The 12,948-nt window shown below is 45.5% G+C and overlaps 1 protein-coding gene across 1 annotated transcript in view; it reads left to right on the top strand.

Annotated features, from left to right (window-relative positions):
- Window positions 1–5,664, top strand: part of LOC106816469 (nuclear hormone receptor HR96-like) — a 9,750-nt gene extending 4,086 nt beyond the window's left edge. Inside the window, exons 3-4 of the mRNA XM_014821126.1 lie at window positions 1,989–2,739; window positions 2,797–5,664. Of these exons, the coding sequence (XP_014676612.1) occupies window positions 1,989–2,739; window positions 2,797–3,506 (1,461 nt within the window). The 3' untranslated portion in view covers window positions 3,507–5,664. The remainder of the gene's footprint in view (window positions 1–1,988; window positions 2,740–2,796) is intronic.
- Window positions 5,665–12,948: the final 7,284 nt, after the last annotated feature.

The following is a 12,948-nucleotide window of genomic DNA, read 5'->3' on the forward strand; positions in this document are numbered from 1 at the left end:
CTTCCTACATGACGTTTAGGGTAGCGTACGTTGAATTCGACGGACTGAGTTACTATGTTAGCTTGTAGCCGGTCGGCCTTTGGTGTTATTTATGTACCATACAGCGAGTGCGTGCGTCGGGTATACCCTCATGTTCTGGAGCTTGTTCGAGGTTGCAAATCCGGCGGAACCCGCAAACGAGAGCAAGTGGCTATTGTTTATATCGGCTGTAAGACGTATAGTCGCTTAGTTGGGTTTTATTGACTTTTTTTTTGGGGAAAAAAAAAAAACGCACGTCTGAGTTCGAAGCTATAACTACATAATAGAAGAGGGGTGGGATCGAGGTACTGGTCAAGGGCTGGTGAGTGTGATGAGTTTTGAGAGGTGTTCCCCGCGCTAGGGTGGATGATGTGGATTTTTTTGGCATTGCGCTGAGGATCAATATGTGTAGGTAAAGTACAGGTATGAGAATGGTTGAATGTTTCTGATGTGTCTTATGCGGAGTATAGTTGCTTGGCTGGTCAGTCGACGTCTGTATATGTGGGGTTAGTTAATATATTATTAGGGTGTATGGCTGTTGTTGTATGTTATGTTATGTTGGTATATATACATATAGTTATATTGATTGTAATTACTTGATATGATGGAGGCCATGCGGCTGTAAAGATGAGGTTCTCTGATATTGTCTGCTTTGCTGTCTCCCTAAGCGTTTTGGGTTTTTTTAGTGGGGTAGGTATGGTAGTGATTTTGTGTTGTGGATGGCATTGATAGGTGTTTATAGTCTTTTATGGTTGTCACCTCGCATGCTTTGTTGGTTCATTCGGTAAAGTCTGGTAGATAGGTTCCCAATTTGGAGTATATGAAGCTTGGAGTGATGCTACATGTACGACTGGCTACGCTTCTGTTAGTAAGTTATTATAGTGTAATACTTGTTTATAGTCGACGTCGTATTGTTTGGGTCAAGTTACGTGTGCTTACTGACTGGAGTGTGCTTGATTGGTGGAATCCGTAATCTGGTAATCTGGCGCCAACGCTAAATTGGGTTGCCAGTCACCAATAGCCCTCGAGATTCGTTAGCACGCAGATGTCATTCAGTGTGTTTAGCAAGAATTGTTGTCCGGGATGGCATATAATACTTAACGACTAATGAGCTAGTAGAATCAGAGAATGTCTCTTGGTGCTATTCTGCGTAAATTGAGGCCACAAGTAAATAATCGTGGGTGCTAATGATCGGTACTCCACAATGTCTTTCAATTTCAGACACAGGTGTATTCGTTTGACCAATATATCGTAAATACGCGTAGTGCCGTCTGCTTTCCATGTTTGTCTGTGGCCGTGGTTAGTCCGCGATCTCCCATAGCGTTGGCCCCCAACACGGCCTACTTCATTATCACGAGGGTCCGTGATTCGTACGTGGATTCCACGTTCATTACAATCAGAGCTACTGTTACGTATATACAGTTACGGTACTGTACTATCGTAGCATTGCGTACGGCCGAACGAAAATGCATGCGTGCGTGCGCGTTTTGCATGCGTGCGAAAATGTCGCGTGGACTATAAATCTGTATCACACCGCTTCGATTATTGCGGTTTTCGAAACTGATCAACAAGTCAGTCAACTGATTCGTGGACTGCGGATTTTCAATTAGACATTTCTTAGTAACAGCAGCTAATATTGGGACAAACTAATACGCGTTTGGCTATAAGGTAATGTATTATTAACTAACAAAGGTGCAGTTACTCTAGCATTCGTTAAAATTGCATAATCGATGGGCCTATTATGCCTTTAACTATGAAAAATGTAAATTTAAAAAAAAATTTAAAAAAAAATATGGAACCCAAAATGTCAAAAAAAACTTGGGTCGCAGCTATTTTCCTGGGTCGGTCGGAGGACAGCAAACATATAATTTTTTAAGGATGTCCGTTTGTCCGACATCCGAAGACCGACATTCACACAGTCCCTACGATTCTATCGTTAGACGCTCACCACATCTCTCTCCTCTCACCAGGACAAGTTCAAGTGCCCGTTTCAGGGCAGCTGCAAGGTCGACCTGGTGACGCGCCGCTTCTGCCAGAAATGCCGGCTCGACAAGTGCTTCATCGTCGGCATGAAGAAGGAGTGGATCATGACCGACGACGACAAGAAGGTCAAGCGCAAGAAGTCCGAGGAGAACCGTCACCGGCGGAAACGCGTCGCCTCCGGCGACGCCGTCGCCACCATCTCGAGCACCGTGCCGCACCTTCCCGCGTCGCCGCTGTCGCTAGGGGGCGCCGACGTGCTGCAGTACCTCCTGCATGGGAGCGCGGCGGCGCCGCCGGCGGGAGGGGGGCGACGGGCGGCCGCGTCGCCGCAAAACGTGCCCGGCATCCAGACGTTCATGCCGGCGGTGGCGCCCCCTGGCCCGACTTCGTACCTCGACGAGCTCAACTCGCCGCTCGTGCTGCCGACTGAGTACCTGCACGGCTACGCGGCGGCCAACCCTGGGCCGCACTACCAGCCTGCGAACCCCAGCTACCAGCCGGGCGGCGACGGCCAGCAGGGGGTGTTCTACGACGGGGCGGTGTCGTCGCCGGCGACGGCGTCCGGCGACTACAAGATAACGTACGAGCCGACGGGGTCATACACGAACCTCGACAGCGTGCGGACGACGAGCAGCAGCGGCGGCTCGCTGACGTCATCGCATGACGACGCGGGCAGCATCGGCACGCCCGCCACCCCCGTCGCGTCACCCCACGCTCCCGCCGCCGACGCCACCTACGGCACGCTGCACGCGCTCTCGCCGCCGCCGCCGCCGCACTCGCCCGTCGGCGGCGGAGGCTGCGTCGCCGCGGCAACGCTCGACGAGCACGACGCGACGAAGGTCGAGGAGCTGCTCGCGGCGAATCGCATCATGCTCGCGCCGCCGGACTCCGACTGGAAGGTGGAGAGCAACACGCTGATCGACGTCATCAACCTGACGAACAGCGCCGTGCGGCGCATGATCAAGATGGCGAAGAAGATGGGCTGCTTCAAGTCGCTCGGCGAGGACGACCAGGTGGCGCTGCTCAAGGGCGGCTGCACTGAGCTGATGATCCTGCGCTCGGTGATGGCGTACGACTACGAGAAGGACTGCTGGCCGCTGCCGGACAACCCGCTGCGCCTCAACGTGCTCAAGGAGGCGAAGGGCAACCTGTACGAGGAGCACAAGAAGTACATCCACTCGTTCGAGCCGCACCTGCGCGCCGACGTCGTGCTCATGCTCATCATCTCGGCGATCCGGCTCTTCTGTCCGACGCGGCCGAAGCTCGTCAACCGCGCGACCGTGCGCTGCGAGCAGGACTACTACTACGCGCTGCTGCAGCGCTACCTCGAGACGAAGTACACGCGTGCCGATGCGCAGCTCTGCTACCGCCGGCTGCTCGACAAGCTCACCGCGCTGCACGACCTCAACGAGAACCACGTGCGCATCTTCCTCGACGTCAACCCGAAGGACGTTGAGCCGCTTATCATCGAGCTCTTCGACCTGAAGCCGTCGACGGCGCACTGACCGCGGTTGCCACGGCGATCGCGGTTGCTGCCGCTGGCTGTGGTGACTGTTGTCGCCGCCGACTTTGGCACGGTCGCTGTTGCTTTCCACGGTCACTGCGGTGATCGCTGCTGCCTCCGGCCATGATCTAAATGGCGACCGTTGCCGCCGCGGACTGCCTGCCGAACTACGACCAACCGTGATTACCATGGCAACCATTGCTACCGGCAATTGTCCGTTGGCCTTGAGCGTGGCGACCTTTGCTGCCTCCGACTGCCTGCTGAGTTAAGTTGCCATAGTGATTCTTGTATCGGTTTCCCACAAAACCGACGTTGTTCCTAGATGACCCGTGGGTGAAGCGCGTGTGTGATAAGGCTGGGAGATAGGTTGCTCGTGGCAGTGTGTCGAGATGCCACAGGATTTGGGTTACACTGCGATTAGTGGGTCTAACGCTGATGGTGAAAACACATTCGAGGGTTGCATCTGCGACTGTTTACTTACATCTATATGATTTATGTGTAATAGTCGGCATTCGTTTAAATTGTATCCAATGGCACAGACTTGTATTCAGCAATGGTATTGTTACCTATTTCAAGTATCAACTCCGAAGTGTACATAACTCGTTTCGCTAGATGTGTTTACGGTTGCGTAATTTTGTTATCTGAGTGTATTACCAGATCGATTGAAGAGGGAGTTAATATTGGGATTGTTCCCAGCATAGCGAAGGTCTTGTCACTGCCCAACATGTAATGCACACATCAAGCATCATCTTACATATATGCACGTGTGCAGGGTACCTAATACTCATTGATGGTGCCTTTTTAATGGTGAGCATCCATGCACACGCATGCATGTGTGCCAATACCCCACTTAATGCCTGCACAATAAGTTACTACGTACTTTTACGTATGCCCGTGTGAGTGTGCCAATGTTCATTAATAGTGCTTGCTGCGACGTCATTTATTTGTGCATTCTGTCGAAAAATGGTCAGTGGCTCTAAATATTTGAAATTTCAATAGGGCCCTTTCTATGGGTTATGAAGCACCAATGTCTTATTCCCAAAGTAGTGGTATAGCAAGCAAATCTTTTTCTTTAATTAGAGGTCTTCAAATCAAGGAAACACGTTGCTAATTGCCATCCAATGTTTGCCCTTATAGGGATATTATGCTTTGGAACGTCCCTCAGTGACACGGTCGCGGTTTAGACTTAGTGTGGAGAGCAATTAGAAAGCCAGGCTATGTTTTATTGAACTAGATGTGAAAATTCGATGCAGATTTCCTGGGAGTATTTCACCATCACGATAGCAACTGCACACTTGTACGCGTCATTGCGTATAGGGAGGAGGTATACGTAGTAGCGTGAACGTACCTATAACATAATAGAGATTCTTAAAGTGAATGTTCATGGTAATGGCAATGTTCATGTTAGTAGTGATGCAGGGGATCTTTGTAGCACTACTATCGTAACGATGTGACCTCGCTACACCGGCGTGCGTGCGTGCGTGCGAAGATGCCTGTCTGAATCTATAAGATCTGTCATAAGATCCCAAAGATATTTTCGAAGACGAAATGCCTAAAAATCGAATATATCGACATGCCTATCTGAATGTGTATCCCAAAGATATTTTCAAAGTCGAAACGTGATAAAAAGATGAGTTCAGGCCAAGAGTACCGGATCATAACAGACGGTGAGCCCGTGTCCGCAGCTGACGCGGCTGACTGATCACTCACTCACTACCTAATAGCGGAGGCACCCAGCACCTCGGCGACTTGTTCGTGTCTTATGTACTAGTGTATACGTTTTCTACCTACGCAGGTCGTGTTTATGGGAATGACCTGGCATCGCTGGGTAGGCCTATAGCTGCGCTCGCGTGGTGAGAACGCTAGCGCAGAGTGAGGAGTGTAGCGCGTGCACTTTAGTCCACGGAATGAAAAGTGATCTGTGATAAGAGATAAGAGTTTTATAGACGTTTGCGCAGTAATCAATGCCGCTACGTGCTTCGCGGGTGTGTGCACGGAGGAATGGGGCAGCGATCGCTGTCAGTGCCAGTCTAAACAAAATAAGGTGATCGAATACAGGTGATAGTAGGTGTAGAGGGGCTCATGGTTACGTGCGTGTTGTGTGTGCGCGCGCGTGTGTGTGCGTGCGCTCTTGCATGTGTGTGCGTGCGTTCTTTCGTGTATGTGCGTGAGTGCGTGCATTCCGTATGAGTGCATGATGTGTGTGTGTGTGTGTGTGTGTGTGTGTGTGTGTGTGTGTGTGTGTGTGTGTGTGTGTGTGTGTGTCATGATTTTCGACTCGGTAAGCTTGTCGGGACAAAACATACCATCGATAAGTTGCCTGGAGCCCGTTGTCTGAAACAAAATTAGTCTTAACATTAGTCTTAACAATAACATTTTCTCGTAGACCGTCGACAGCGCTTTGTTTCGTATTGTTATCAGGAAATCTGCTACGATTTTTCATTCAGGTAACTTCGCATCGTTTCTGTCGACGGTCTACGAGAAAAAGTTAATGTTAAGACTAATTTTGTTTCTGACAACGAGCTCCTGGAATCTATGTGTTTGGACGTGAAGCTCAAGTTAACCTGTTCTCGTAATATTACAGGTAAACGTCGGAGCATGTTAGAATGATGCAGGCCAGTAGGGTTCCTGCTTTGTACTTGTGTGTTCTTGTCCAGATAAACTGCAACTACGTCATAGTAACCGCGAAGGGGCAGCCACGCGCTAGCACCACGACCAAAAAATGATGGAATCTGTACAGCCTGTCAGTACTTACTATGTAGTGAGGACGGGTATGAGAGCAAAATCTATTTTTGTTTATATGCGTAATCGGTACCGTTAGTGAGAAAGATTGTTGTAGATTCTGTTCTTGGAATTAAAAAGTGACTATGTTGAACCATGGAAACGCAGCGGTTCATTGCTAAAGGTAGATTACCATGGTAACACAATGAGGGCAGGCGTGAGTGCTCTGTCGCCGCGCGCACCATTTTGTTGTGAACTTGTTATGACGTTGTACATCAAGTGGCGCGTACCCCCCCCCCGCATTTTAACATGAGTTATTTTAGTTTTAACAGTTACTTTAATGTTTTTCGTATGAAATGAACAGTATTTCGGCTATATTTACGCCGTAAACGTGTGCAGAGAACTATTTTAGAACGTACGTGTAGAGTGTTTGCCTTCCGTATTAGCTTTCCAAAAGTATGGCTGCGTACATTAGGAGTGTGTGCGTGTGTGTGTGCGCGCGCGTGTTTGCATGTGTGCGTGCGTGCATGTGTGCGTGCTGGTAATGTCACTTGCACCTGAACTGCATTATTGGAGTTTTCTTGGTCTTAATCAACGACATACGTGTGTGATGATAACGCCACTGGCATACAAAACACTTGTGCGCCTCTTCTCTAGAGGCCGATTCCCGATTTAGGGCAAGACAACCCACTGATTTCTTCCCCCCGAGTTTTACATGCATTGCGGCAGGACGGAATGCTTATCAGATATCTGCTACCTGCCTGACGGTGGCGTTCCTTTAAGTAGGTGGCAGCACCGCGACCTTGCTGTTGACCGTGACCGATAGGTGCCCTGCCGAGCGTAAGTTGATGTGCCACGGGTGAGCGAAAACAACGGCGGTATGAAAAAAAATCAAGGCTAATAATTCTGAGGTTGATTTTTTTAGGCTACGTTTATCAGACGCGTCTTCTCCCGTGATTCGTAACTATACGTAGCCACATAGAGAGGGAGAGTTGAGCTCTCACCGATGTAACACCAGCTTGTACTTCTTTCGAATTGTGGTCATAGTAGGTGATGTGCAGATTGTTATATGCAGGCGGCCCGCAGCAGTCTCTCAGAGCGCGCGTTGTATGTTCTAGCCGTGATCTGCGGTCTATGATCTGTTGATAGACCTATGATTCCGTTGCAGTACGCGTAGCTAATAGCATATTCTAGAGCCAAATTCTAGCATATTCTAGCGTGAGTGGGATATTGTGATTATTATGATGTTTTATCTATATAAGAGGGGCTCTAGCTTATATGTGATATGCGCGTACAGCACGTTTATGTGCATTGCTATCTCTATGTAATTAGGGTCCATCTAGTTTTGTTTCATTCACTAAAAGAGTACCTTCAAACTATGGTTAAGTGAAACTGGGTTCAATCATGTGCTATTACACCTATCGCGCGCGTGTGTGTGCGTGTGTGTGTGTGTGTGTGCGCGCGGGCGCGCGAGAGAGAGCGGGCAAGGCAGTAGGATCTGCACATGCATGTGTTGCACGCGCATCACGTAATGCGTTATGAGTGCTTACTAAAACGGGTGGCTGTACTAAAACGCACAACTACCACCACCACCAGCGTGTCGGCGTCGCTGCGCTGCATATCTCTATTTATTTAATTACGAAACTCGCCAAGTTGTCACCGATGTACGGATGATAAATTGGGCTAGGATTTTTTTAGGTCAGCCGAGCGCGTTTGTCGTGCGCGCGCGCGTGCGTGCGTGCGTGCGTGCGTGCGTGCGTGCGTGCGTGTGTGTGTGTGTGTGTGAGCGTGCGCGTGTGTACTTTCCACGGCTGGTCTCTTAGCTCAAATAACAATACGTCGCCTATCGACGCCGATCTTGTCACAGGGAACTGATTTGCGGAGGTACCATTTGTATGGACTGTCGTTTAGTTGATTCTCGTAGCCTGAATCTGCACTATGGGGCGGGAGAGGAGTTAGACAGTGTAGACACGGAGAATGTGGGTGAACCCTCGGAATAATGTTTTTATTATAAGGATACTTAGTCATGTTCAGTGGCCACTGCCATAGAGGTCGTTAGTTACACGACTACCTGAAAAGTTGGAACAGTTCCACTGCTAATGAACGAATGCAACTGCCATCGTGCATCCATTCTCTGTTCCTACGCGGATTTGATTGAATAGTACATTTGATGGGCACAGGACATTAGCAGTATCATTTGACAGAAGTATCATTTGAAAGGGATAGCTGAGAGTTAGCGTTAGATATATTCTTTCGGTAGGGTACAATACAATTTATGGAAATAATGTATAAATGGGATCAGGTATCCATGGAAACGGGTATCTATTGGGAACGGCTATCTATGGAATAGGATATTCGTGAGATCAAGCGTCCATTGAATCAGGTGATAATGTGATCAGGTATCCGTTGAAACAGTTGTCTGTAGAGTCAAGTGTCACTGGAATTTGTTAGTTATGGGAGCAGGCTGCTTCCACGTAATCAGATATGATAGAATGAATTGATGTATCGTAAGAAAATTACACCATACATGTCATACAATGCATTATTACCCTTCTAGGTTATTGCTAATTAATTTCACTGACTGTAATTGTGACAGAGGACAGATGTATGCGTAATAGTACGAATGATTTCAAACGATCAGAGTTTTATGTACGATTAAATAGAAAGTATTATTATTATTATTGTTATTATTATTAGCAGGCGGAGAAAAGTATATGCTTTGTGCCGATATGGTTTTTGTAAGACAAAAAGGGCGCACTAGGTTTTTGTGTTTGCTTCGTCGTTTAAGTCATTATGTTATTCAGTATTACGTATAGTATTGTTATAGCGTAACTGCTCACTGTAGCCGATAATTCGTCTTTCTCCGAGGTAGGTTTTATGTAAATGTAGATTATCTCACGATTTTCCATTGATCAGTGATCGGTTTTGCCTCGTCGCCAGACTGATGTGCAATATGCGAGATCAATATTCTTTCGTTGTTGATTTTTTGTTTGTTGATTCGTCTCCCACGTGATTTCCTATATTGAACGTAGCGAAGATTTTTAGTGTTTTCATGGACGGGGTTATACGTTTAACCCTTTCACACCGTAGTCGAAAACATGTCCCGTTTTACAGGCAGAAGTGATAGTCTTTGCAGAGAAAAGGCCTTGTATCACGTTGGTTTTGTTATTTGCTGTGAGAGAGTGGTACAGATTAGATGGGTTTGAACTGTGATTGATAAAGATTACTATTTTTTCGACTGATTAATAACTGGATGTATAATCATGCGTAGCACGGATATTCATACACATTCATTTATGATGTTGTGCTCCAGATTGAAGAACATGTGAGTCTATGCATATTGAATAAAATATATTCAAAAATTATGTTTGCGTGCCTTTCGTTATTTCGGCTCTTTCTTATATATGACACATTTTTGTTATTATTTATTTAAGACGCAGTGAACTATTATAAAAGTGAACGGTTTTAGTTTTTAAGTATATATATTCAAGGGGAAACGGTCACCAAACGTCCACACACGCACGCACGCACGCGCACACACACACACACACGCACGCACACGCACACGCACACACACACACACATATATATATATATTCATTGACAATTTGGCAAAATCTATCGGGAAAGGTAGGAAAATTGTGAAATGTTGAAAGCTGTTGTCGGGCGAATGTAGGCCTATATTGCAGCCCCGCCTGCCTATCCATCTTTAATATCTCAGTTTACATTCGTTTTTCTAAATAGTCACTATCTCAATATGTTTAAATTTGGAGGTAGGAAGCAGTCCCGTTTCACTATACTGTGACTTATTGGATATATTCCCGCATGTTGCGTACGTCCACGCATATTCTGGTTGTGCAAATATGATCTAGGCCTACATATTGCGCATATTGTCGAGTCGAAATTCTGAAATCGATCCAATAGCAGAAAGGACATGTACTCCAAATATTATAAATTAGAAAGGGGAAGCTGACGCATGTCCGTATTCTGCCAGACTGCCACATATAGGTGATATTATCTTATTAGTATATCTATAATAGAAAAATTCCTATAGACTGTCTCCGGGCCCTCAACGTATACCGCTCAAGCGCGTACACCGTCACCGCACACGTCAGTCTATTTTCTGTCTGTCTGTGTCTGTGTCTGTCTGTCTGTCGGTCGGTAGGTCGGTCGGCCTGCCTGCCTACCTGTCTAGCTTGTTTATGAGGCACTCAAACAGGCTACACACAAAGTCAAAATAATAAACAAAAAATAAAAAATTAGTCACGTCAAAATCAAGAGCCCAGACTTGCGTGATGTTGTAACTGTAATTATTTAATGTATTAATGATTTATTGTGCCTATTTATGCAATATAATAAAATCGCGTTTTCATTGAGAAAAATCTGATGGACGCAACGCTATACAACACAAAGAAAAAATATAATACAATAACGAAAACGCTTTCTTTACAACTAAAGTGAATAAGGTATGCTATATAAAAAAGATTTCTACACACATGCGCCCGCACACGCGCGCGCTCACTGAGCCTGAGTCACTCTCATACAAACCCACATCCATACACACATACCCACACACACACACACACACACACACACACACACACACACACACACACACACACACACACACACACACACACACACACACACACACACACACACACACACACACATATTTCAACTTACACATATTTCACACATATTTCAACATATTACACCCCCACACATATTTCAACACCCCCACACATAGTATGAATCATTATCATAAGCATTAGTCTCCTATATTAGTTGCTAATATTGTATTTTTATATTATTTTTTTACATTTTAAGTGAAGAGCTCTTTTTCCTAAGTGAGTTGTGACCATATATATTAGTTGTTGTAATATTTGTCAGTTATGGTAGGAAACTATTTTTGAGTGGTTTTCAAGATGGTTGATGTTTTTGTATATAAATATAAGTGTATTAAAGGTGGTATATAACATAAGTGGTATTTAATTTGATATTCTATTGGAGGCACTTTTAGTTATTTAGTAGAAGTACCATTTTGGACTAGTCTATGGCACTCATAGAGAGGGTTTTCCATCCTTCTATATATACATATATCGAATTACATTGCAATTGTATGTATTATATAATTAAATATTAATAAATATATAAATAACAAAGAAATGGAAGAATAGAAGAAAAGGGTAGAATAATAAGTTTCTTCCGCTGCCGTTGATTATTAATGGCGCTGTAATCGCTTTTTAAGATTGGCACTATCGCAGGCGTATTTGTGTGCGTGTTTTGTACGAAGTTACACTTACAGCGATGGCGGACGCCGCTGCTAGATCACTTCAGTATGAATACAAAGCGGTAAGTTATTTTGTTTCAGCTCAATACTACTGGCATCATGATGAATTCATCAACAGTTTAGCCAAGATGAAGTTGAAATATTTATGGTTTTATAACGGATCCGTCCCACTAAACTGCATAACAAATACAATTTAAAAAGACAAATGCCTAACTTTGTCTTTAGCTTTAGATTAGGGGGTACAAATACTAATAGTAATAGTAATAATAGTACTACTACTAGTAGTAGTCATAGAAATAGATAGATAACCTAGAAATAGATAGGTTATCTATCTATTTCTATGAGTAGTAGTAGTTGTACTAGCGCTGTGTAAATAGGACTGATCAAAGCAGCGCGAATTCCACAAAAATAGTATTTTTAAGGTAATAGTAATACTAGTAACCATGCCCTTTTATGGAAGTTCTCATTTTAATATGGTTGCTGCAGAACTCCAACCTTGTGCTGCAAGCTGACCGCTCGCTGATCGAGCGACGCAGCAGGGATGAGGCGACAGGAGAGGTCATGTCACTCGTCGGCAAGCTCACTGGTTCCAAGATGGGCGACCGCTACCAGCGTACACGTCCTCAGGGTCTGGAGGAGCGCCGATCAAAGTAAGGCTCATAGGGTCTATGTCCATATCAAATAGTGACCAGGGTACGTTCCGGCAGTACCCTGGGGGTTTAGGGTTAGGATTAGGGTTAGGGTTGGGGTTAGGGAGTAGGCGTAGGCGACTCCCTAGACTCGTTAGTGGAGTAGGCGAGGTACGGTCCGGCATATTAGATAGTACCAGTGTACGTTCCGGTATACCGGACCGTACCCAGGGTACGTTCCGGCAGTACCCCGGGGGACATAGACCCTCTCAGCCAAAGTAAGTAGTGACCTAGTGACAGCTAGTCTAGGGGCCGATGGAGAGGCTTAATTGTCCCAAAGCCTGATCTTACGGAATTATTCATTTTTACAAATTTTTACTCACAAATTCGAATTAAGTAATGCCTAAATCACACGATTCTCAGAATTATCTTGCGAGAATACCTGACAAAGCTGTCTGATAAATCATATAAGCAGCCAATGTATTATGTCTCTCGTGCGCATGTTCTGTATTATTTCACATGTAAAGGGATTGCCTTGCATTTATAACTTAATGCATGCAATGTTCTATTGGTAAAGGCATTTTTAAGCCAAAACAAAATATGTGTGGTTACCATTACATGCCGAAAAAAATAGGGTAGGTAGGTATGGAAAACATTTTATTTTCTTGAAATATTTTATTTGCGAACCATGTCCAGGGTTCTTGTTAACCTTTGACAAAGCATGTAATTTGAAAATGAATAGCAGCTATCTTTTTTTCCTGCACGGACGGTAGGGCGAGCGGCGAAGGCGCGAAGTCCTG

This window comes from Priapulus caudatus, unplaced genomic scaffold (assembly GCF_000485595.1).
Source record: "Priapulus caudatus unplaced genomic scaffold, Priapulus_caudatus-5.0.1 Scaffold2, whole genome shotgun sequence".
Lineage (NCBI taxonomy): Eukaryota > Metazoa > Priapulida > Priapulimorpha > Priapulimorphida > Priapulidae > Priapulus > Priapulus caudatus.